Source organism: Fundulus heteroclitus, chromosome 1 (genome assembly GCF_011125445.2).
Source record: "Fundulus heteroclitus isolate FHET01 chromosome 1, MU-UCD_Fhet_4.1, whole genome shotgun sequence".
In the NCBI taxonomy this organism is placed as follows: Eukaryota; Metazoa; Chordata; class Actinopteri; order Cyprinodontiformes; family Fundulidae; genus Fundulus; species Fundulus heteroclitus.
The window spans coordinates 16,595,077-16,622,431 of record NC_046361.1 but is presented as its reverse complement, the minus strand read 5'-3'; the positions used below and the strand labels follow the sequence as shown (position 1 = coordinate 16,622,431).

At 39.2% G+C, this 27,355-nt stretch overlaps 1 protein-coding gene across 12 annotated transcripts in view; it reads left to right on the top strand.

Moving 5' to 3' along the window:
• Positions 1-25,550, top strand: part of chl1a (cell adhesion molecule L1-like a) — a 133,546-nt gene extending 107,996 nt beyond the window's left edge. For 4 of the 12 annotated variants that reach the window (XM_036136428.1, XM_036136430.1, XM_021322005.2 and 1 more), the window contains 5 exons: positions 1,641-1,763; positions 3,916-4,098; positions 14,117-14,293; positions 18,071-18,140; positions 24,704-25,550. In XM_036136428.1, the coding sequence (XP_035992321.1) occupies positions 1,641-1,763; positions 3,916-4,098; positions 14,117-14,293; positions 18,071-18,140; positions 24,704-24,911 (761 nt within the window). In that variant the 3' untranslated portion in view covers positions 24,912-25,550. Of the gene's footprint in view, positions 1-1,640; positions 1,764-3,915; positions 4,099-14,116; positions 14,294-18,070; positions 18,141-18,298; positions 18,409-24,703 lie in introns of those variants that run through there. The other 8 variants (XM_021322008.2, XM_036136440.1, XM_036136461.1 and 5 more) reach the window with 7 other exon arrangements.
• Positions 25,551-27,355: the final 1,805 nt, after the last annotated feature.

The window sequence follows — 27,355 nt, the reverse complement described above, 5'->3', positions numbered from 1 at the left end:
TTTTTTAATTTCAATACGTGCCCTGCAACCTGTCCAGGGTGTACCCCGCCTCTCGCCCATTGACAGCTGGAGATAGGCACCAGCACCCCTTGCAACCCCACAAGGGATAGACGTGTTAGAAAATGGATGGATGAATTTAAAAAAGGTTAAAAGTATCTCCTGCTCATTACTCTGGCATTTAGTAAATATAACTAATTTTATTATTCCCAACTGACATAAAACAGGTTAGAATGTCCTATCAAGAAAAAAATTGTTTTTTTTTATGGAGAGTATGTACATATTGGGTTTTGAATGTTACAACAAACAATTTAAAGTTTAAATGACATTAGCCCCTACTGATTTACCCTACAGTTGGCTTTTATGATAGAGCGTCCTAATATTTAACCTCAGGTCACAGTTTGTAAGACAGGGTTTTCGGTTTTAGCTCTTAGGCTAACCACCTTCCTACAAGCCTCTGTTTGGTTATTAAAGTTAAGGCTGAACTGAACTAAACATATATATCTATTTCTATACAGGAAAAAAAAACATTCTTTTTATTCCTCAAACTAATGATTCTTTGTTGTACAAAACTTTCCCTTTTATGATTTTTTTTTTATAATTTAAATATGTGCCATAAGTAAAATAAATACAGCTTGAAGCAACATCTTGCCAGGAAAAAAAATCTTCTGTCACAGCAGAAGTATGATAAAAACTGACTAAATCAACACCCTTATAAATAATGTATCATGAATATGAATGTGTGCAAATAAAGTGAAATAATACAAGTGAAGTACTTCAAAGACAAAACATCAGACTTAAACAAGGTTTTCAGCAGATAGAGACAGCTCATCAGTTTGCATCAGTGGTATAAGTTCCCCAGAGTGATCTACCATATATATCATTTAGAGGAACTCAAATACATGTGGATTTCCACCTTCAAAAGGATAGAAGAAAATTGTTCAGCATTTTGGTGTTATCGCATTTGTTTGCTCAAACCGATGGAGGTTTTGTTACTGTACGTTTTTAACCTTTTTTTCGCTTTTATTTTCCTGAGATTTGGTTAGTTCCCTATAGACTTTTGTTTAGCATAGGCAGGAGTTATTCCAGATCTGACAATTTGTTTTTCACTTTAGATGGATTTTTCTTTTACTTTTTGTATCCGGTGAAATTGTTGTAATCAAACAAATAGTGAATAACAGCAAAAATACGAGTAGTGTCATACTTGATGTAAAGACCTTCAGAAATGTTGTCTGCTTATGTTATGCGCATGGCTCTGATCAAAGGAATATTATTTGTTTCATTACTGAGTCAACAAGAAAGCAGATTTAATACAGATTTGCACCATGGAAGACATGAAGTTCTTTTGTAAATAGATCTTTAAATTCACTCTCGTTGAAAACAGGTAATGGATGATTCCAGTTTTAGCATTCACATATACATGCTACTCTGACCCGTGCTCAGGGTTAAACTGAAATAGACAGGAATGGAGGTATTGATTGAAGAAACCATCCAAAGATATGAGACATTCATTTTGAATCCCTCTATGTTTACTTTTGACATTAATAATAATTCTGAATTGTGATTTGGCCAAATTGTCTGAATTGTTGCATCCTTTCATGTATTTTTTTTATTTACATATTTAAATGTTCTCTCTTTAACAGTTCCAGGGATAGTGCCCAAACTGTTTGCCTCAAACATTCAGGAGGACTCTGTTCTGCTGGAATGGGTACCGCCACCGGTGACGAATGGCTTCCTCACTGGTTATTTTCTTCAGTATCACCGCTGTATGTAAACACACCATGCTGCTCTGCCTCTGCATTGATGTACATGCTTTCTTAAAGAACTTAACTTAAACATTAGCCCTCTATTGTTGTAATTTTCATAATTTCTTTGCAGAAAAAAGTACACGTTTTATGTCTTACTTCAAAGTGTGCCCAAAATCCACAAAACAAAGGTCCCTATATATTAATTCATACTTAGATGAAGCTCTGTCATATTAAAACCTATATTTTTGTCCAGTTAGTTGATGGTGTTGTTTTGGGGCCCTGACAGAACCAGTAGATCTATGAGCACTCTTCTAAAAACGCTCATAGTAATAGAAACAGTTATACAGCTTTTGACCTGTAGACCTTCTTGGATTAGGGTTTTAAATTGGACCTATGAATTTTAAACAGAATCCCGTTTAGATGCCATACAGACAAACTGCTGAAAATGATTTATTTAAAAAAAATATATATTAACGAAGAAACTAAACTCATGAATAGTGAATTGAAGAATCTGAATTGAGAGCAGGATAATTTTATAAGCCCAAGTCGTCTATGTTTTTTAAACAGAAATTGTGTAAGTGAATAAAAACGGTAAAATATAGACCTTTTACCACACAATTGGATCAGAACTTCAGCATTGCGTCATTCCAGTCATTAAACCTAAATTATGTAAATTTGTCAATTTAAAACTGTATGAACCCCTACGGTGGTGATGGGCGGGGTACGTTCATAACCTCGCTGATTTTCTTGAAAACATGAAAAATGGTGAAGTCCAACCTCCGCAGTGTTCACCCTCCCTCCTCCCACGTGTGTTATCTCATCGGCCAGCTGGGGGCGCTGTTTAACACCGAACCCCCTCCACCACCCTCTGACTCCTCGCAGCTCCCTCGCTGTTGCTGATCACATTTTCTGCTCGGACTCCAGCTTATTTCTCCTAATAATCCCTGGTAAAAATGTTTAAGCCAGCGCCGGTGGTTCCTCTTGTGTAAATTTCACTGACATTTATCACTCCCCGTACAAATGCTTCTCCGTGCGAGAAGGTGCCTCCGTGCCGTGGTACAGCAGCGGCGAGCGAGCGAGAGAGAAGCTTTCATTACGATCTGTATTTTCAAAGCCTCACCCTCGTTTGCTGACATTTCTGAAGTCCTTTGTGTGAAATGTGAATGCAGAGACAGCCCTGCGCCGCCTCCAGCTGCACCCACGGAGTCTGGCCAGCTCTTCAGTATACTCTGCCCCCCCATGTCTCTATTCTATCCAGTATCAGATGTCCGACTTTACACAGATATTCCCACACAGTGCAATCTGTGGGCGTCCGAATGTTTCTGTTCAGCTGAATTGCTTCAGCATGTGACTAAAGAAAGTTTCAATAACATACATAAAGCGGAATACGTGGTGCAACAGTCCAGCTGGTTCACAATGCACTCATGTGATAAATCGGTGAGCAATCTGTTGTCACCAGAAACACAAAATATGCAGCGCCGTGCCCTATTGAAGTGGCACAAAAGATCTGGCACGTCGAGCTCTCACCTGCAGTTCCAACATTTGCACAGCGGTGACATCACTGAGGGGGCTTTCAGGAGGATATGAGAGTGCTGCTTTCACCAGTCTGCGCCCATGCTTCACTTTGATGTATAATGCATGGTTGGTGATAAGCTGTGCTACTGTACTTGAAATTGCCGGAGCCTTCTAATTTCTTATCCTTAACTTTCCTGGCGACTCTTTGTCTTATCTCCAATTATCGGTTCTCCTTGTTTCCGTACATTCAAACAGTTTTTACACATTTTTACCTGTTAACAGCTCCAAATAGTTATCTGTTTTGCATTTCTTTCATACCACCTTTGTATGTTCCTCTTTTTTCTCCCACTGCCACTTGTTTACACCCCCCCAGCCTCTTGAGCTCTCAAGTTCCACCTTTCATCTCCTTGCCTTTCGTCTTAATGTATTCCTCCTCGGCTTACCTGTCACCACTTGTATCTCCCATATTCGCTTTGTGTGTGATCCGGGATGACACTTCTTCGTCTTCCTTCTCCCTCAAAAACATTGACCTCCATTTTAGCTGTGTTGCATTACGATACAACGTGACTCACCAATGATGGCTTTTTTGGCCCTGGTCCATCCCAGGCGCCATGTGATCTAAACTGACATGACATCTTTCTTCAATCGTCTACAGTAAATGAGACTTCGCTGGGGGTGATTGATTCCTTTGAGCTGAACATCACTTCGCCTGACGCCACTCAGGTGCAGCTTGGGGGATTAGTTGGGGGCAGCCCTTTCCGCTTCGACCTCAGCGCATGCACTCAGGCAGGTTGTGGACCTCCACAGGCCCAGGAGTACAGAACTGCGGTCGCTTCAGGTGAGTTGATGCAACCCCTCCATGTGCTGGGGTTAATGTTTGCATATGTGTGGGTGAGAGGAAACTCAGCCTTTGGGTTTGAAGCAGAGGTGCATGATACGGTGCCGTGCAAAAGTTTTCTTATGCTCCAGGAACTTTGTCACATTAAAACTGCAAACTATAAAATATCCTGCTGGGATTTTTTTTTGCGATAGGCAAGCCAAGTTTATTTATATAGCACTTTTCAGTGAAGTGCTGTGCGACAGTCCAAACACAAAGTAAATCCCAGTCGTAAAGTGCAAAAACAAGGATACATTGTTTTTAAAATCTTTTACAAATGAAAATCTGGAAGGTGTGGCATATGTATGTGTTCCCTAAACACACCTTAGAGCAACCGATTGCCTTTAGTACTCGCCTAAATTTCCCAAAGACTGAACATTTTGGTTTACGTGCAAAACAGTGGCAAAAAAGACAACATCCCGAAATAGGGCTGGATAATATTGCTACAAAATAAAATCTCCAATTTTATTATACCAAATCCGATTAATCGAATTATTTTCCTCCTTTTTGTTTTACAAAAGGAAATTGAAGAAATTATTTTAAAATCTTGCTTTTATTTCAAGCATTTCATCTGGGAGTTGACCTGAATTCAAAGCGCAACTAAATACAAGCTGTGAAACATGCTTGTAAAACAAAGATGGCGGCCCTGAAACAATGAAGATATAACAAAAGGTGCTAAGAACAGGCTTCACGTCACTTGTGTAACTTTGAACTAACTTTAAATAAATAAGCAAATAAATAAATTAAAGTCCCTCTTCTTATGGTAAAAAGGTTTCCTCTTTACAATATGTTTAACAATATATTTTCCTAAACATATATTCAGCACTGCAGGCAATTTCCTTCATGGAAACCCAATGAATGCATTGGCAAAATAAAATCCAGGGGTTTCCAATTATAAAATCTTAAATAATTATAAATTCTAATTAATCGATTTATCGCCCAGCCCTACCCTGAAGGCATCTTCCCTCATAATAAACATGCCGATGGCAGCATTATTCTGTGGAAATATTTTTCTTCAGCACGGACATGTCCAAGTTTACACCTAAATACAATAAAAAAATCAGAGGCTAGACCCAAAGAGTTATTGTTTACAGAAACTTCAAGTCTAAACTCAAAACACATCTGTTCAAGAATGCCCACTCACTGTAATTGGCTGTTCAATGTGACTTTTTAATGTGGTTTGTTTTACCATGATTTATATAGTTTATAGACTGTTAGATCTGTACAGTGTCATTAAATGCTCTGAAAGGTGCTTTCAAATAAAATGTATTATTATTATTATTATTATTATTATTATTATTATTATTATTATTATTATTACTACTACTATTACTACTACTACTTTCCATCTATTCTTACTGAACTTCAGATAATTTGCAAGGAAGAATGAGCGAGTCAGTTGACAGGAAAACTATTAGTCAGACACTCCACATATGTGGCTTTAAGTCTCATTTATAAAGGGAACCATATGAAGTCTTGTTTGCATTGTGCCACACGCCATTTAGAGGACTCAGCGAACGTGTTGAAGACGATGCTTTTCTCCGATGAGACAAAAGCCGAGCTTTCTGGGGCTTCATGAAAAACACTAAGCGTGGTGGAAAACTAACATCGCACAATTACTTAAAGACACCATCCTCCTGCTGTGTCGGTGCTTTTTTTTCAATAGAAACAGCGAATCTGGTCAGAGTTTATGGGGACAGAGATGAGTAAAAGCTAATGACGGAAGAAAACATTCTTTACATGTTACTTTTGAAAGGCTTCGTTTTTTTTTTTTAGGTTTTTTTTAGCCTAGCTGTTACCTTAAAAAGCACAATAGGTTTTCTCTATAATATTATGCTTTCTACACAGATTGTATAACCATTTACTGAATGAGAGTCGCTGGGCCAGAGAAAACTGCAGATTTTTTCTTCTAACCGAAGCATAGTTTGCATCAAACTGGAATTCTGTGCTGTTTTTTTTGAAATTATGAACATTTCTCTCCTCTAAATCCTCTCATGAATAAGGATTGGGAAAATTATAGTAATAAAAAAAAAAACATAGAGCGCATGGTGATGTGCTGGTTGTATTGTTGCCCTGCAGCAAAAAGGTCTGCAGTTCATTGGAGTTATCCTCTCGGCACACATGCTTGGGTTTTCTCATGGCACCGTTACTTTTCTTTCCACCCACAGTCTCAATTCAGGTCCGTCCTTAGAACCAGAAATCAAGATTTGGAGATTGCTCTTCTCCTGGACCTTGGGGTCAAAGAGACATTTTAGCAATCCTTCTCTAGAACGGTTGCGCCTTTGCCTTGCTGTCAGCCTACACACCAGTCAGCTAGTAAAGCAGAAAAAAAGAGAAGAAACATTTGCTTATTTTTTTTTTTGCTACATCAAATAGGTAATGCTTTAAGTTCCCTTTAATAAACTTTGTAGGAAAATAAGGGCGAAAAAGATATTGCATGTTTTATCTGCTGGTTTTTCTGCAGCTACAAATCTGTAATTTCTCCTCTTGAATTAGGCAGACTTGACGCAACCCTAGCCCCGCTTTGTTTAACGCGGTCAACTCAAACCTTTATCTTATCTGATATACCGTGACCTCCACTCCGTCTGGAGCAGCTAAAAGCAAGATGTGACTGTTGCGTCAGTTTTCGCTGGCTGGAAGCGAGTGCTTTGGTGGTCAAAACAGAAAAAGAGGTTATGACTTTAGGCGTGGCTGCAGAGCAACATGTTGGTCTAATTCTGAGTTTTAAAGCTAGACGTAAGGACAAGCACAGAAAGCGAAAGGAACTTCATTGATGTATATAGAGAGGGAGGGTTGTCCCTGGATCCAACAAAGGCTACTGTTGCTCTTACTGCTGAACAAGTTAATGCTGCAAGGTGTCAGAATAGACGACGCATCGCAGTTTGTTCTGTTTGGGGCTGTGAAGCCGCAGACAGTTCAGGATACCCATGCTGACCTGTGGCTCATGAGGAATTAAGTGTTTTTTTTTTTACATCATGTGGATCAGTGGGTGTGTTTGTGTTGCGTACCTGGGGAAAACATTGCACCGGAATTCACTTTGAGCTGAAGGCAAGTCGGCAAACAGTGCTTTAAGCAATGTTCTTTGGCCCTTGCCATTTGTGTGTGTGTGTCACTTTGACATGCAAACACACACACACACACACACACACACACACACACACACACACACACACACACACACACACACACACACACACACACACACATTCATATACTACCAGCAGATTGGTTGGAAACTTGGGGATAAATGTCGTGCACCAATCGCACATGGACACGTAGCAGGGGAGGAAGCTGAAATCGAACCCCAAACCTTTCCAAGATGACTACTCTTAACCGGTTCCACCTACCGAAGCATTGTTGCTGACCACGAACAAGCTTTTCGTGGAAACACTTTTGACAGATTTTGTGGTTGTGGAATCTTTCAGCGGGATAATTCCCCTCCTCATGAACCAAAAATGGTTCATAAATGGCATTACAGAGCCCAGTAAAAAGTGTGAGTTGTTAACCTGAGCTCCAGAGTTCCCAGATCTCAGAACTATTGAGCATTTCTTGATGAGCAGGAGAAGGTCTGAAATCTGAAAAAGTCTGATCTATGGAGGCCCCAACTGATTACTTTCAAGACTTAGACTCTCCATGTAATTATCTTGGTGCCAGGTACCACAGCACACCTCCAGTTTTGCCTGGAAGGGCCAAGGTTGTGTTGGCACAGTGACTAACACACTATTATGTAGGCAGAATGTTTTGCCCAACCACAACACTGTGTCACTCCATCAATATTTGACTTTTAGACCAGTCGGAAAGTTGCAAAGATACATTCAGGCTCTATTTCATTAACATTCCTTCCTTCATTCCACACTATTTGTGAAACAACCATGATTTAAACCAATATGAGAAATTTATGAACACTTTGTGGTAGAAAATATCATCATTAACCTGTTCAAGATCAACTATTTTTAAAATATAAAATGTAACTCTGAAGGAAATATGAAAAGTTTTACATGTAAAATACAAATTATTTCCCAGGTTTTTACTTTAATCCAAATCTGCTTTTTTTCTTCTTCACTAAACAGTAGACTATGAAGTGGGCAAAATAAGTGCTTACAGGAAAGGCTGTTCAGACAAGCAGAACATATTATGTTCATGTGTAGATTTACCAAATGAGTTATACTGGTTATTCATAAGAAAAATTTCTTCCTGTACTTGAAACATATTTCCACTTTGTCTTCTGTGATATCTATCATTGACATTAGTTTTTCTTGGCGATCTAACAATATAATTTTAGATTAATTCAAACTGTTGAAATAACTTTACTGATTAGAACTACATACAAGGACATGGGATTTATTTCAATAATTTAATCTCATAAAGTAAAACACATACACAATTCAATATATTTCACTAATGTTCATCCATTTTGATGATTATATCCAGGACCTGTGTGAGTGGCTCTTGCAGCACTGAATGAATTGCCTAGATCTCTCCTAAACTTATAAATTGGCTCTCTTTCACAATCCCCCAAAGGCTGCAGTCATTTATGTTGGTTTGGGGAAAATTTTATACTACACTTTTCCTTCCACTCAATTTTCCTATAATATGCTTGCATACAGCTTCCTTAGCTACGGCTCTTTGTGGCCTACCCTGAAATGGGAAGTCTTCGCTAATATTGTGTAGAGCGTGGCATTTGCATACCATAATATTCCTCCATTAAAAAACCTCATTTTAAAGGTGTCCTGTAGTATTCTAATTTTCATCGAAACTGATATTTGGGGTTTTTATTAGCTGAGATTTGATAATCAAAATTAAAAGACGCAACTATATATGTGTGTAAAAACATTGCTATGAGTTTGTTTACCTTTTTAAAATGTTATTATTGAAATAAATTAAGTTTTTGAGGATATTCTCATTTACTGAGTTGCTCTCTAATGCCTAAGGGTAGGTTTAATGAATGCCATTATACCACGCTTACAGATTATTGACAAAAAATTGTTGCTTCACTGTGCACAGCTAAATTCACAGGAAACTAGCTTGCATATTGTGAGTCACATGACCTATAATGGATTCTCTCAAGCCAATGACTGTGTTGGGGAGAGGAGGTGTAATTTGTATAGATTTTCTTGGAATTGTGGAAAGATTAATGATCATTGATATATAAAGCTGTGCAGAGTCCCCCAGCCATTATCTTACAGAGCAAGAGGAAAGGGAAAAAAGGAGGCATGAGAAAATGTTAGTATGCTATAAACAAAAACAAGGCACATAATTGCATTTCATATTTCTGCAAATATCTGTAGATGAAAAGCCTTCCTGCATCAATGAATGTCCAGCCTGAAGATGAAACTCTTCCGTTTAAAAGAGTTGTCCTCAGGGTTGTTAGTCACAATGCAGAGGAGAGATTTATGGATGCCAGTAGGATGGAGCAGGGTCTCAATGAATCTGCGCACATAAACGGGGAGAATACGGTGACACAGTTACAAAATGAATGCATATGAATAAGGACTCTCCCCTTTACATCTGGGACTGTGGGTTCCTTAAATGGTGGGAGCAGGATGGACATATACTTATCAGAAAAATCATTCAGACCAACAACAAAAAACAAATCTTGATTTTTTTTTTTTTAACAGATATTTCTTTAAAACTAGAAGTATCTGTTTGGAAACTTTGTGATGCTAAAAGAGTATCACAAATATGAGATGGAAACACAGAAACATGTGCAAAAAAATAAAATAAAACAAAAAAACCAAGGAAACAAAAACAGAAAAAAAGCTGAGAGAGAATTTCTAACAGCCGGCACAGAACAAAGAGAGAAATCTCATGAGATAAGAAAGCAAGAGAAATCCAGTAGGCTGCAAAAAAAAAATAAAAAAGACAGAAAGCACAGAGGAGCATATGCCTGGAAAGTCACAGAAAAATAAACCCCTTCTCAACAGATAAAATACCTTGCTTCCCGGTAGAGCATTCGAACACATCAGCTGTCTTCACAAATAAATCCGTAGGATGTTAAACCTAAAAGTTAAGATGTAACCGCATTAGTCAAGGCCTGATTTCCCCCCCTCACATTTATCAGCCTGGGATTCAGTCGTCACTGGGAAAAATACTGTTTGCTGCTTTCAATGTGTTTTGATAAAGTGGAAGATCAGACTGAGTGGAGGGTTTTCACGCTTGACAGTCCAATTAATAAAACAAGTGACCACAGAAATACAACTTCAAGTTAATTAACAGACAAATCACAGACAGAAAAATACAAAGTGCAATTGGTTTGGGAGAATTTGCATCTTCGCTCTGTATGATTTGAGCTTTGATGCAGTTCTTGACAACATTTTTACCATTTAATGGGGCAATACGGCTCTTACAGTGTTTTCCCCTTAACACTGAATTAAGAAACAAATATTAATAAAAAAAAGAAAACATCCTGAACAGTTTTGCAGGGATGGCACTCAAATTGAATAAAGGTTTCAAAAATAGCAAGTTGTGTCTGAGAGTCTGTGTGTGCAGAATGATTCAGTTGAGGTCCAATCACGTTAAATATTTTAAATTGGTAAAGGGTTAAAAGTGGCCCAAACTCATTAGAACATTGAAGTACCCATAAGCAAATCATAAGCTGTGAATGAGACACCAAACGTTAGCATATTTTCATACAGCGAACTCTCCGTTTGCATGCAAATACAGCAAAAATATTGCTACCCCTGGAAGATTAACGTTTAAAGTAAACGTTTACTCTTGACGTGGTTCTTTTGACTGGGAGCAATACTGATGTCATGGATTGGTCCAGCCAGATCCCTGACATCTTTCAGGCCTCCTAACCTTTCCTATTAGAATGAAACTTCTTGATCGAAGGAAAACACTTCTAATAGTAAATCTGGCAGAGGTTATGTTTCATTTTTTGTTTAACTCTAAGTAAAACGTCTTTGCAAAGGATCCCAGGTTGTGCTGCCCTGGGCAGAAAGCCATAACTCACAATAAGACAAAAAACACATATGGCTTGTCTTCTTTTGCAAAGTAAATGCTATCTATACCATGATTTTAAAGGACTATTTGACACGTAGAAGTATAAACATAGCGTGCAGATTGTGATATTTTAATTTTAGAAAATGGTCCATGAAAAACCAAAAAAAAAACAACAATGTAATGAGCAATATCTTCTATAAAAAGCCCCCAATCACTTGCATAAGACGCGAACCAACGAACATTATAGTTTTGCCGACAGGTTAGCCTGGATGACCTTGCCTAGATTTTCAGGAAAAAGCCAAAAGTGTATTGTGATTTAATCATTTCTTAATTCATGCCATTAACAAGCAGATTGCCCATCTCAGTGTTTGAAATGCTGCTACATTCCTGCAGCTGTTTCCGATTGCGTGTCTGAGCCTGGCTGCTGTGTAAACCTTGAAGCCAGCTTTCTGCTGTATTTTATTTTCCTTTTTTTTTTTTTTTCTCCTGAAGATTTTTCCCCGCTCCAGCTGTGGTTCCTGTCTCTGAACAGTATGTACCAGCGCCTGCAGCTGATGTAGCTGGTCCACATAGACATATGCTGGTATAGAGATACACAAGGTTGTAGGCGTGCTGTTCTTGTAATGTTTAGCTGTTCGTAGCCTCAGCTAAAGCTTGTCCTTTCAGGCTGTACTAATAAAATACCAGAGACGATCTCTTGTTTCTAACAGTTGTGAAAAAGACCGACAACATTTTTTGTAAAGGACCAACAACTGTAGTTGTGGCTTAAATTTAAAGATCCTAATTTACTGATCGGACTTTTCTTTAGTTGCCGTGTTTTTGCTGTGGCAAAGGTTTAACTTAGCACAGTTGTCCCACTTGCTTTAACATCTCAGACTTTATATAGTCAGTAGCGCTCACTTGTTGAAGACGCTACCTGACAGCATTGCTGCAGAAATCCATCATCTGAGGCTTCACTTTCATTGCGGTGCTCAACTGCAATCTGTTCCCGGCTCCCTGATCCCAACCATTCTACTTGTTTTCTTAAAGGTATGAAGCGTACTTGGATAGACGCAAAGTAATTTCAACTCGTTCTCATATCTGTCCTTGGTGGGCGGTGTCAGGAAATGTCGGGTTTACTTAATACAGGATGAAGAAAGGATGCGATGCCCTCTTGCGATCTATAAATCTTCTCTTCATGAACGTAAATCCAGCTCCTCTCCATTACGTCTGAGGCCCAGACGTAGCTTTTGAACTGTTTTTCTTGAAGGGTTTCTGCGAGATGCGCTGGTTTGAAGCCACGGGGGATCCTGTTTTCCTCTGCTAATCCTCTTTTCCTGCCATCTCACTCCTTTTCTCTGTGCCTGTCTCGTTTCCTTTCCTCCTCCTGTTTCTTCTCTCCTTTATCAGTTCCAGCGCTGTTCAACATAAGCTCTTATGTGAGTGACACCTTTGCTAAAATCAGCTGGACTGCTAGAGAGGAGCAGGGCGACTCTCAGCTTTGTGTGGCTTATATGAATAACCGTAAGCTACTTTTCTCGTCTCAGCCTTTGGTAAACATTGATAGGAGGCTTAGGGAGTATCATATGCAAGTATACTCGGTCACTAAAAATATATATATGCAACTGTTTTACTCATTTCCATAACTATTTCTAAATGTGCTTAGATAAATTTAATTTAATTATACTGCAACAAATTTATGTTTGATAGCTTAAATGTTGGCAATGACTTCCCCCTATGATCGTTGCTAGTGTGACAGCTAATGTAAACCTGCCTGTACGTGGCTGTGGAGGTGATGGTAAATGGCATTTCTTGAAGTGTTGAAGACCATAATAAGACTGAACAAACATATAATGCAATACTTAAAATCCACCTAAACTTAATTTACCTTCTCAAATATCAATCTGATATTATTTCATTTGATTTCATTTAATCGACTGCATTTCCTTTACCTATTATGTAAGGGGTACTTGTAACTCCTAAATGTTGATTTGCAAGATGATTATGTCAATAAGCCTTTATTTATAGTGTGATAATAAAAATCTCTCGCACCTCAGTGTCGCTCTGGCGTGTGTCACCACCGCATACGTTCTGCATTACCAGAAGTCTGCATTGAGCTTCTCGGACTAGTGGTTGGCCTCCATCATGTTTTTATGCCAAGAGAGTTAGATATTAATCGATTGTAATGTTTAAAATCCTGACCTAAAACCAGTAGCATATTGTAAGGTGTGCCATCTGATACTTGTCAAGTTCTTAACCCATTTGGGATTAATAAACTATTTATTGGTATTATTTTTATTTTTATTTTATTGAATTGAATTCTTTCCAATTGTATGCTTAAGAGGTCACCAGACTTCAGCCATTGTAGTTAGTAGAGGTCAGCTTCCAGACTCCCGTTTGTCCTTGTAAATACAATAATGAGAGAAGCATATTTTTTCCTCTCACATACCTCCACTTTTTATTTTATTTTCTTTATTAGAAGGGGAGATGTCTGATAAACAGTTAATTTTAGGCCTAGTGCTCACCTTTGGTCTAGTTGTCTTCCACTTCACACCTCTTGTGGTTCCATGACTGCAGCTTCATTTATGAAAGCTCACGTCTGCATCGAACAGGGTTGAGGATTTCTAAATAATCATAGGCGGATTAAAGAGAAGTGGGACGTTGGAGCTATATGTACTGTTTTGTGTGTGTGTGTGTGTGTGTGTGTGTGTGTGTGTGGTTATTGTCAGCAGAGTTTTAGGGATTAAAGATCTAATTGTGTCTGCACTTCACTGTGAAACTGACAGTTTATTGATGCTGGGTAATGTAATGCATTGCTTGATTTTGTTCAGGCACCTTTGTTGGTTTCCCTCTTCTTTTCCTGTTTAATATTCTATCAGAAGTGACAGTGTGTTATAGGCGAAAGGAATGTGAGTGTAATGCAATGTGAAAGCATCCTCTCAAACCCAAGTGAGTTCTGCTTATTCTTAAAGACAAAGTTGTTTGAGAATTATTCGAACAAACCCGTGTGTTTGGAAGATTGTTGACCTCTGTGTCTCTTTGCTCTTTCTCTTCTCAGGTGTGAGAAGGAGCGAGGCCAGCATTGCGACTCAGCGCTGGTTCATTGGGACGCTGTGTGCTGTGGCACTACTCACCCTTGTTGCGGTGATAGTGTGCTTTGTGACGAAAAACAAAGGTGGCAAATATGCAGGTATGCCGCCACGTCGGCAACAAGACACGGTCTCCATGGGAAAAGGTCAGTTAGCCTTGTCTAGAAAAGGGTCCCCTTATCATTTTGCTCAGTGAAGAGTTGTTCAACTCTGAATCCCAACCCTGTTTGAAGATGGTTGCTGTGCAGAGCCTTGCAAAAGTACTTATACCTCTTGAAGGTATTCATATTTTATCACTTAACAGCCACAAACCTATGCATATGTTGTGCAACACTGTGAAATTGAAGCAAAATAACACACTGCGTTCAAAGGGTTTCACAAAAAAAAAACATTTGAAGAGTGTGAAATGTTTTGGTGTTCAGCTCCGTTTACTCATAAACAACATCCAGTGCAAGTTACTGCCATCAGAAGTTATCGAATGAGTAAAGTCCATCTGTTTATACTTTAATATCATTATAAATGCAGCTGTTCTGTAACGTCATGAAGATATTTAAAGTGGGCTTATGCTGTAAAACAATAGCCTAAGCAGTTGTCAGTCCATCATTAGAAAATTCAGGGGGTATTCAAGCTGTAACCATGCCAGGACATGGCCCTCTATCTAAACTGACTGTCCAGGCAAGCGGAGCATAAATCATAGGCCCACGGTAACTCTGGAGGAGCTGCAAAGATCCACACCTCAGATGGGAGGATCTGTTGACAGCCATTACTCAGATACTGCACAAACCTGGCCTTTGTTGACGAGTGGCAAGCTTGATGAATTGCTGAAAGAAAGCCAGAAAGAAACAGAAAGAGAGTTGTTTTCCACTAGCCAAGTCATAAACATAGCAAATGTCCTCTACTTGTGGAAAAGTCAGAAAGCAATGCAGCTGATTTCATTGCTGAATCTACACATCGACCTAATCAAACATGAGTCAATGTCAATGTTTGGTTTATATCTATATATATATATATATATATATATATATATATATATATATATATATATATATATATATATATATATATCCCTGATTTAAACCTATACAGTTGATCTAGATTTATACCAGCTTGATCCAAAAGTGACTCAAGCTTACACTTGGAATAAAAAATTCATATGGTTTTCAAAAATCTGTAAATCATGCAAAAAGCCACAAGCCAGTTTAAATTAATTCATTATGAAGGAATGAAGGAATTTCAACCTTTTTTTTCCAGGTGTCATATTGTGGTTATAATGTCAGTTTGTGAAAAATAATAATGATAAATATGAATAATTTACATACTTCACCTGAACCGTTGGAACTGATGAACTGATGGGGGAGGGGGGAGACACAGATTTTAAGATACAGTGTTGTTGGATATCAAGCCGTGCAAGCTGTGTGCTTGACAACAAGTCCCTTTTTCGGATACCACCAGAGATTAAGTTCAGTTTGATTTGAATCCTAATTCTCAAACAGAACTATGTTCTGAAACAGTGGCAGCGCCCCTGAGCTGCTTGTAACCAAAAAGATATGGTACTAAGAGAATGTGGTGTCACGTTCTGCTGGCATTTGGGCTTTGGTTTTCTTTCGTGTAGTTTGAGTATTTTCTCGTTGTTTATTTGTGATCATTTTAGTTTAGCCATGTCAGTTCATGCTTTTGGGTTAGTTTCTTAGTCTATTCTCACTCAGCTGCTCTACATTTGCTCTGATTAGCTTATCTGGTTCTTTTGTCATTCTCCTACCACGGCTCCCACCACACCAGCACCTTGTCCTCTTGTAATGGTTGTCAGTGTCAACAAAAACAAGTCAACATTTAGACTTTCAAAAGAAGTCTTAAAGGAGATAGCTACAAGTTTAACCCAGGGCTCACACTAGCTACGGTGCAGGTTACCGTCCTGATCCAGTTCCAGTTTGCAGCAAACACCCACTCACACTGCTCCTAGGGAGATAGTGGCCAGCTGCGGAAAGGACCCTCACGAGAACAGAGGTTCACATATTCCTTTCTGTGGCTGTGCCTCATAAATGAACAAAAAACTGCTAAGGTTTTCGTTTTCTCGGGCAAAACTCGTTATCCGTGCGCATAAATATCCTATTTCATCCTCCTAAAGTCCCCCTCTTTCCTTGTGTTTCTGGGTTGCCATTTTGGGTACACTAGTCATGTTAGCGTAAATTGTTGAGGGGATTTTAATCTGAAATTCAGCGGAATTTCTCCTGTCCATCACCCAACATTTCCTGTTTAGCTTGTGAAATTCAGGACCTTGATCTAGGGACCGCTGCGGCATCCGGCCAGACTTCCTTCTTGGGGAAATCTTTGCAGTGCGCATGGCCTTGGTAACCGGACCTGGACCCGCACTGTGGCTGATTTTAGTGTACACATTGATTTTTAATCGTTTGGGTTCCTTGCATCTGCACCGTATTCAGTGTGAGCCCGGCGTAACTCCTCCCACAGGTGGAGTTAAACTCAGTAGGTGCCACGCTTGAGCTCGTCCGCTCTTAATCCAAGGTTCAGTTGTACTGTTTGCCAGCTGGTTGCCAGGTCCTTTGGTTAGCATTAGTAAATACCTACCTGTCCAGAAGGAAAGCAGCAACCTGGGTTCTGAGCCCCATTGCATCAACGCTCAAAAGTTTGACCGATGTTCACCCTCATTTTGCTTGTTTTTTGGTCTGCTGCAATCTGAGAAATGTAACACCGAGAAGAAGCCATTTCTCGGCTTCTTCGTAGAAAAAATCACAGATGCTCTTCGACCAATCTGACCGAGTTTACAGCTATTTTGCAAAGAGGAAGGGACAATTTATTTTTATTTTTAGATTTGCTTGAAGAGACAACCCCCAAAAGATAAATAAATGGTGGTTGTACAAAGGGTCGATCAAACTGCTACATTGATAAGCATGCCACACGTTTCTGATTTTCATTAGTAAAACTTACCACTATTTTCCTTCCACTTAACAATTGTGCAGTACTTTTTTGTGACGGAAAATCAAATTAAAACTAAACAGAAGTTTGTAGTTGTTATTTGAAAAAATACAAGTCAAGAGGTTGTAATACTTTTGCAAGACACTCTATGTGGGTCCCCATCTATCCCAGTGGTCCCAAACTCTGGATCGTTCACACTAAGCTTGCATCTGCTGTAGTTTACTTGCAAATCAAACACTGGAAGTTGTACAATCCTGTTAGTTCTGCTTGGCAAAAATGATTGCATTTCTCGTCCAGCATAGGAAGTGAGAATAAGCACTCTTTGTTCCCCTGCTCCCTACCTCTCACCTGTGCAATCTTTTTTGGCTCTTGCCTTTTACCCTTTTTTTCTGCCCAGTATCAAAGTCAGTTTCCATCTCGTAGCGTTTTGTCGCTGTAAATTGTCTCTTTTCCATTCCAACCTGCGTTCCCTACTTCTCACACTATAGCTACTATGCTTCTTTGCCTGCAGTAGTGTTTGACAAGAAGCACTGAATATTTCATCAGCTTCTTTGGATTACCCCGTTGTCCGTCTAGCTCTTTTCACGAAACCCCCTTCTTTTGTCTGCCTCAAAAGACACTGTTATTTTCAGAGCCTGTTTACACAGGGAGCAGACAGCACTTTGTGCACACATCCAGAGAAGATGCTCTACATGTTAAAACTTAATGCAATGTGTACAGAGCATGTCAAGCTTGATATATGTTTATGTCACAGAACATTTATAGCAATGCCTAATATAGGTCTGAATGGGATTCTTTGAGAAAGTAAGACATGTCTAGAGTCTTATGTGGTTTATTTCCCTTGGTAAATGTTACAAATACATACTTTTTTTTGCATAAATCTCAGTTTGGAGTGTTTTAGAAATGTGCAGCACAAAATAATGAACAAGATTCATTCCAATTATAGAAGTGAAACAGTCGTGATGAATGGTTTTCCTGCCCTTTTTTTACAGTAAAAGAGAAGGAGGACCTCTTTCCTGACGCAGAGTCTCGAGGAATGAATGAGGACACCTATGAATACAGGTGAGCAACATCCTGGTGCTGCTGCTGGAGACGGCTGCGGCCCAGATGTGTGGCGATGAAGTTAATCCATCTCCTTGATATGCATTATGTTCCAGCAGCACTGGCAGCCTCAAACAACAACAAATGTGAATGGGGAAGAGAGTACTCACAAATCACAGTTATGTTTTTATTCCCCACCCCTGGTTCTCATCCTAAAAGCAAACCTCGCACTCGTGACGTTTACCAGGATCAACCTGGAAGCCAGTGTACTCATCATTTAATGGGCTAGGTAATCACAAAGTGTACTTAGGAGTAGTGAATAGCCCTCAGCTTAAGCTTTGTTCCCTTTTAGCTGGAATCATGTGTTTTCACGCTGTAGTTAGATTTAGATTGTGTGCATGTTTCTGCTTTTCAGACTGTGCTACCCACGTCGCGCATGTAGGCTATTTTAATGTTAGTATGTGCATTTGTGTTTGCCATTTTTGAATTAGAGTACAGTTGTGCTTATGTCCTTTCAAACAAATAGTGTTTCTGCTGCTGGTAGAAAAATACATTTGGATATTTTGAAAGCAGCTGTGCTTTAAATGGGAGGAGCTCACTTGAAATACATTTGAGTAATTGGTTTAAATGAAGAGAGTGACGGGACAACGTAAAGTTTCCAGTTGCAAAAAGGTAAAAACTTTGCATTTTATCAGAAAATAGAAAAAACTCTTCTTATTTATTTTTTTGGCTCACTACTGAGACTATTTTACCTTCTTGCCACCATTTCAATGTATTTTTGCTCAGGAGGAACCATTATAGTATTGACTTCAAATTCTGTAATATTTCAAATTGGTGGACCAAATCTTTCTTGAAATGCAGTTTGGGGGCCACCCAAAATCAGTACAGGGGCCACAAATGGCCACTGGGCCACACCTTGTACTTGCCTGTCATACAGTTTGTAGTTGCTGGTCCTTGACGAGACTAAGTCTGGTTTGACAACCCAGGGAAACAAAGTTCTAGTGTCCACAGATAAACACTGTTAGTCAAAACCATCTGTACTGCACATTTTATCCTCTGTCAACTGGTCATATTTCTGATGAAACGTTATTTTACATTTCCTCTTCTGAATAGTACCAGGCTGTAATGGCTAACTTTCTGCTGAGATCTGGGTCGAGATTTTAGAGCCTCTGTGAATGGCATATTTTAGGAGTTTCCTGCCAATGATTTTTTGATGCCATAGTGTTTAAACCTTTCTTTAGCTGTATGTGTTTAAATTGTTCTTACCGCTCAGTTTGACGGTGGGAACTACAAGCGACCATAATAAGGAACGTTTTTATAATTCTGTGTCTTTCTTTGCTGGTGAGTTTTTGAATTCAGTTTAAAGCCAATCCATGTTGGATGCTACAGCCGGAAAATGTGTTGTCTAATGAGAGCGAGTTAGCTTCGACTTATGAAGGTCCTCTCAGAAGCCCCAGAGTCCAAATTAGTATGTGCACCTGCTAATGCTGATTAGAACCAGAACAAATTAAGACCAGGAACTGGTCATCTGATATGAGTCAGATTTCCAAGTTCATCTCTTTTCTATTGTACTCAAAAGGCAGACGTTAGGTGAGGTTAACAAGATTCAGAGTTTGATTAGATCCTCATTTGTGACTTGTTTCAACCAATATGATAGACATGACTAGATTCATTAAAATCCATAAAATGCCCATTGCTCAGCTAAATAATTATATACAAATCAAATAAAAAAACTAATTTTAAATGGAATAGAACTTTGTATAACTCAGCAGTTTTAAATGTGGAAAAAAATATCATGGCTTTGCAATTTTTCTGGTGTCAAAAGGTCATTTTTCTCCAAATGAACTAATAAAGAATGTCTGGATTTAAGAAATAGAATTTCCCAAATGATCCGTTTGTGAAAAAACAAAACAAAAAAAAACTTTATGGCTTGTAACCTTCTCAATTTATCCTACTTTGGCTTCAGTACGGTCTGGTACAGATTGATTTTCTCACACTGTATTTGTGCTACTCTGGAAGCTTGGCAACTGCATATTTACCTAAAGCAATTTCACATTGTGAGTCAGAAAGTATTATATGAAATATATTTAGCTGAGACCACAACAGAGGAAGCTTCCACTGCAGGTCCAAAGGTTTCAGATGTGTGTAATGTGTGCCATTCTGTAAAGCAGGCTTAAACTACGCATTAGAAATGGTGAAAAACCAGGCCTTCGAGTCTCAAGCAGACAGCTGTTGTACTTTAAAATATCTTTTGAATGTTTTATTCTTCCCATTGTTTAGCTGCTACAATGGCAGCGATGGTAAATTAACCGAACCCTATTTTCTTGGACGGCAGCGCTGCAAACAGTGAGACAATAAGATGTTTGTTGGAGCAGAAATCTCTTGAAATAGCTTCCTCTGTCTGCCTACATTATACCTGTAATCATACAGTTTTATTCTGAACGTGATTACTCACAATCGTGTGGCTGCTGCCAAGTTACTGTTTTTGTGCTCTGATTATAAAATGACAATTCTGTTAAACAGGTTGCATCAATGAACTTTACTGGTTTAAACAGTGTTATTCCCACACATTTCAGAAGAGGTTTAATGTGAGGGAACGAGTAGCAAAAATAATAACTGAAGCTTTGTTTGTCCATGCAGTGCCTGGCAAAAGCATTGATAGCATTTGTACGTTTTAAGAGATTTGTCACATTACAACTATTAACTTTAAAGTGTATTGTGGGATTTTAGGGCAAAGCCTCACAAAGTAGAGCGTAATTGTGAAGTGGAATGAAAATTGTACATGGCTTTTTCAAAAGAAAAACAAAATCAGAAAAGTGGGCCATGCGTTTGCAAATGGCCCCCTGAATCAGTATCACCTTTCGCCACAGTTACAGTTGCAAGTCATTTGAGGTATGACTAATAATACCTAAAACACTGTTTTTGCCCATTCTTATTTGCAAAGCTCAGTCTGATTGGACAGAGAACGCCTGTGAACAGTAGCTTTTGAGTTTTGCACAGACTTGCAGTTGGATTTAGGTCTGGACTTTTTTTCTGGCTGCATTTTGAGGCTTGTTGTCCTGATGGAAGGTAAACCTCTGCACCAGTATATTTTAGTGCCTCCAATAGATTTTCTTTGTGGCTAGCCCTGCGTTTAGCCTCTATAAAGCCATTAAGGCCAGGCATGTCAAGGTCATAACTAATAGAGTTCCTGTCAAGAGATTCCCCCGACCTGACCTGTGCCTACGTGCAGCTCCTCCATAGTTACAGTACCAAATGCTCTTGGCTGCTTTCCTTGTTCAGCATGTCATTATGTATTATTTTCCTTCCACTTTATAAAAATGTACTGCTTTGTGTTGACCTGTCACCTGAAATCCAAATAAAATAAATGGACGTTTGTGGTGGCAACATGACAAGAATGTGAAAGTGTCAAGGGATTGCAAACACTTTGCCCTGTGTATGAAGAAACAACACTCACAGTCTGATATAGCTCTATAAAGAGCTCCTACACACTCAGCAGACAGGAGATGCGTTAGTGAGCATGTGCAGATTTCTGACTCCAACAAACTGGTTGAAATGCTTCTCATGGTTGGCTTCATGAGGCTGTTTGCAGTACTGTCCCCCCAGAGTGCCCTTAGCCTCGCTGTGATGTTGTTTGGCTGCCTTCAGAGCTAGTTTCAGGGCTCTCTTGTGCCCTTTGAATCTCTGAAGGCAATAGACCACTGGTATCCCATGTGTCTGGGGAGCTGACAAGTGGTAATTATGCTTCTGATGCTTTCTCTTTCCATCTACGCCTTTTGCCCCTCCGTCCACTCTGAAAACAGCAGGTGTCACCTGCACCAGGTTGTTTGACTCATATAATTGTTGTTTTTTTTCCCCCTCACCTTTGAATAAATATCCTATTATTTCATGTGCAGTTTTGTGAAAACGAAGTGCATGTTCAAAAATGTTTGTTTCTCTTGATGTTTTTGTTTTTATCTAAGACGTTACTGAAAACTTTTAAGTGCAAGACAAAGAAAAGGCACCTGAAATGCGTACCGTAGACTAAATTCGAGTCAACACGTATCGGTGGCAAGACCTAAATGATCACTTTCTTTCGGGGGACGTTAGTCTATTGCCTCCCTTTTACCTGTTTGTGAAACAGCTTTTTTCTTTATTGAAACAGGAACAGGATACAGCAAATTGAGGTCCCGAGTAAGCTGGGGCTCAACAACTCTCAGCCACGTTTTATCGCAGAATTCAAAGTCACTGTGGGCGGGCTGCGGCGGCAGTGGCATTTCACCGCTCTTAGATAACAGCTACTTATCTTCGCCGCTCTAGAGACGTTGGTGAAAGAAGGTTTGATAAGGAAAAGCCTGGGAAAAGAAGGTTGTAATGTGGACCTTATGTGGCTTGCATCATAAACGGCTTTACAAAGTGGGCTTGATAAGATTGGTCATTAAAAGTCCCCGTGAAGGAGACTCAAAGTATAATCTTTGGCATTGTTCTCATGCTTGAATCCCTACTTGCAGTTGTGGGCTTCATTTTGACTCGAGTCTCAGCTGCAGTACCCCTCCATGGGCACTACCATGCGCGTACCACCTGAGTTTGTGTGTGTCAGTGCTTTGTGTTGCGTGTACAGTATCAAAGTGGGTAAGAGGTGTTACTAAAATTGTTAGTTTGGAGGAGTTTGGGGGGGAAAAAAAGGCAAAGGAGGAAGAATATCAGTGTTTTGAGGTGACCCCGTGTCTTTAAGAGAGACGCCTTGGCCTCTTGCCCAATGTTAAATTGGCATCTAATCTCCTCGGCTCGCCCGTGAGCCCCTGGGAATACCAGGAATGACAGGCTGTTTGTCTGGGATTGCATACGCACCTCCTCTTCTTCCCCCTTCTGCCTTCTACAAATCTCAGCCTTCTCTTCCACAACAGACACAAACCTTCCACTTGGCATCTTTCTCGCAGCAGTCTGGCAATTTCCATCGCCGACTCTAAAGAGATTTGAAATTGCCTTTGGTCTTGGAGCCTTGGCAATTAGCAATTAGTGAAGTGATTGTAGAAAGCCCTCCCTGCCCCCCAACCCCCCGTGCTCTTTTTCCTGCTGTGCAGTCGTAGCACCTTCCCCCGCCTTCTGCATGTAGTGATATACTGCACGTTGTTGTTTGTCGGTGGGCTGGTAGGGCCTAGCATTCAGTACTGCCAAAAATACAATGTTTGCTCGGGCTTCTCTGTCAGGTTTTTGATCATACTGTGTGAAATGCACATCGGCCTCTATATTTAATGGAACCCCTGGTACAAATGTGTAAGAAGGTTTCGAATAAGTTATTTTATCGCGGGAGCATAATCTCACACTGGATTTGTTTTAAAATTCAACATTTAAATTGGCTTCCAAAAAATCCCACACATTCAATGAAGGTTTTTTAACAAAAACACCAGTGAAAGTCTTTGGTCTTTCCTCTTTGCAGTCTCTCTAGAACATCCAGAGACCCACTTCCTCTTTTATAAAACCTTTTTCCTGTGCTTTTATTTAGTACTGGAAATAAATCACACAAGAGGAAAAGTATTTCTCCTTACATTAAAGTCGGAAGAAATAATGGTTCTCCTAAGTATACTAACACATTAAATGCAACGTGAGCATTTCTTAACAGTATTCATATATTTATGTTATTTTTCAGATTTTTAATCCATAAGAACCTTCTATTTCCTTTGTGTAATAACTTGTTAGGACACAGAGGGCCGGTTGCCATTTCCAAATAGGAAAGAGAAGAGAACGTGAGATTCAAGTAAGGCAGACGTGCGTTGTCAAGGAAGGTCAGGGAATGGCAATGAAAAATAAATACTCACCTCATTTTGCAATATCAACCGTTGAAACACATGTTTTGGTCAAAAGAACATGAGATTATAGTTGAGAAAAAAAGGTAAGACATTGAAGTAGATCCATTGACTGGTGTCCCTTGAACTGTACACCTGAATCAAATGGCCAAATTGCTCAGTTAATAAGCTAATATCTGATCAAGGTGGGTTGAAGCAAAACTTAGAGATACCTATTGACGCCGAAATGTGTTCCAGTTTGGTTTAATGGTCTTATAAAGTGTGAGTATGCTGCAGAACGATGGCTTTCTTAATCGATCTATTCTCTTGTCTTACCCATTTTGAAGAGTAGGCAAATGGGCCTATTTGTTGAGGTCGTACATGTATTTTCCTAAACACTTTAATCAACTTAGAAAGGTAAAGTGTACTTTAAAAAAAGAATTTCAGTCACATTTATTTCCTAGAAGTGTTTTAGTTGTACCTCTAACAGTGGCCCCTCTGAAACAGAGAAATAAATTATTTCTTAACATTTTTTCCCCACTGTACAAGTGTAGACTGATTAACATTTGAATTTGTATACATTATTTAGTGTGAGATGGCTGTACTGCCATAAAACATTAATTTATTTTTAGACTTTTTTACACATCCTTACCAAAGGTGTCAAAAAATGATGAAGGTGCTGCATGTGCACATGTCTGAGATTGTGTGTCAAAACCAGTTGTATGCAATTTGTCCCATTCTTTGCTCTCTGTGAGATGTCCTTGCTTGTGCATTGCACCACTGACCAGAGTCCTCCTTCTCTGTTGTTACCGATGGCAGTGACAGTGACGAAAAGCCACTGAAGGGATTTATCTTGGATGCCAGAGATGACACAGTCTGGGACAGCGACAGCAGAGACAGCTTGGTTGATTACGCAGAAGAGAAAGGGGAATTTGATGAGGACGGCTCATTTATTGGAGAATATTCTGGACCCAGGTCCAGGGATTCTGTCAGTGAGCCCAGCGGGCCCAGCGCTGTCGCGGAATAAAGCCAGGATGCACTTCAAACAGCCTTCATCAGTTCCTGTGACTACTACTGCTTTAAAGCTGTTCCGATTGACCAAACGTGGTTGGATAAAATACACTCTGGTTATTACCATTTTATTGTTGGGGAACGTTTGTCAATTATTTTTTATAGGGAGTACATTTTTGTCATTAACATCAATGTGATGTCACCTGTGACCCTGTACATACTGTAAAAGAATTACCTATATTAAATTAGAGTTGTTTAATTTTGACATTGACAATAATTTGCTTTTATACCTTCCAGCCAATATATTAAGCACTTTTTTGCAGCTCTATAGTGTCTTAGAAAAAGAAGGATAAAAAAAAAAAGTTTTCAACAAAATAAATAAAAGCCTAAAGAATATATAATGTTTTCCTTTTTCCACACACTTCTATGTACACAGATGTTTTTGTATGGCTACAAAAACTCTTCTTTCTTGGTTAATTTCTTTGTTCTTTGTCCTTTCTATAAATGTGTAAATACTGAACATATGCAATTTTCTACTTTTTTTTATGTTGTTCGGTCCCTTTTTCTAAGTTGGATTTTTTTAACAAACAGGACACTACAGAAATGTAAAAAAATGTGCACTCAAAAATAAAGTTATGTCTATAAGTCTCCAGAATATTTTCTTCATTTCTTATTGTATTTTCTTTTAAATAGCAGTTTGTAACAGGAAGGAAGAACATTCACCAATCTTTATTGGGTAGATCTTTATTGTTGCAGGTTATACCCACATCTGTCTTCAGAATTACCTTAACATTCATTGTGTATATATTAAACAAGGTTTCGGAAACATTCCTCAAACATTTTGGGTCACTGTGCTCTAAAACTGAACAGAATTGAAATTTTGTTGTCCTACCGTTTAGAAATTCAGGCATACCTGCAGCAAAGTGAAAGGCAAATGGAAGCATACAGATACACAGAAAAATTTAAAATATAAAAGCAGAACAATGTGAACTGTAGGGTAGGGCAAATTTGCAACATAAGTAAAATAAAACTACAGTTATTAAACATGGTGTACTCAAAGAAATCTGCAGCTTGGAGGGTCAATTAAAAACATTTACAAAATATGCATGTATATTTGTGCTTAAACAGATTTCAAGAAAAGAAAATAAGTGCAAATAACAGCAGGGATGTAAGGAAACTTATTGAGTTTGAGCTTCTTGGGAACAGTGATGGGTATAAAGTCTAAAAGCTGCTGGGAAGGATTCTCAAAAACGCTCCTTTGTGCATTACAGCAGATGACTGAAGGAGCTCTCCGACTCTGCAACAGCTTCATGCATAGGGTGGGAGACACTGTCCAACAGTGGTGTTATTTTTACCAGAGTCAGTCTGTCTCCCACCACCTGCACTGGGTCCAGGGGCATCCTAGGACAGAGCTGGCCTTCCTGATCAGCTTACCTGCTTCCTCTCAGCTGTAGAAAAGCTGCTGCGCCAACAGACAACACCACAGAAGGTGGAGTCAGAAAGGTCTGCGGGAGCAGACCCTGCACTCCAAAAGATCTAAGGTCTAAGAGCCTCAGTGTTGTAACTCCAGTCCAGTTTATTGTTGAGGTGAATACCCGGGTACTTGTAAGAGTCCACTATGTTGCCAATTCTATTTTTCCAATCTACTGTTGCCCAGTTATAGTGAGACTGAGCAAACTTCACCCATGTTTTCTGTTCCCTCAGCTGGAATGAGTGGCACCTAGTGTAGTAGTTCAGCATCCATCCATGTATTATACATACCTTAGCTTGGCTGTAATGAGTGGTTATTAGAACTACTGCTGCTTTTTTGTCATCTCAAACCATCCTGCCTAGTCTGGCAGACAACCTGTTTTTGTCCTCGTAACTGCCACTCACTTGAAAGACATGGTTGCGCATGAAAATCCCAGGAAACTCAGACTGGCCTCTCTGGCATCAATAAAACCATGTCATTTTCAATTAAATCCCCTTTCGAGATTTTGATCTTCACTTTTTACTTCAGCAAGTTGTCCCGATGATGGACTGAGAATTATTCAATCGTGGTTAAATTAAATATTCAGGGCACTTGTCAAAGATAAATGATGAATTAGGCTTTCACCCTTTGGCCTTACTGGCGGTGGACTGAACTTGCAGCAATATTTCAGAACCTCACTAAGAATCCTTCAAAACTTTTTTTCATTGGCTGACTTTATTGTGCAGAGCGCAACGGGATGAATCAGATTCTGTGTTTTGTCTCTAGTTATTTGATGGACTTTTTTCAAACTGTCTCTAGTTCTTACTTTCAAAGCACTGAATTTGAAGTTCATGTTGAAAGCTCTTTCCACGTATTGTGAACAAAGAATCACTTCATGCTTAACCATTTTAAACAAATAAAAGCAATCATGGACACAAATCACATTCGTTCTTATACATCATGATGATGTTACAAATGTACTCTCACATCTCTGTAATGCATGCGTTCTG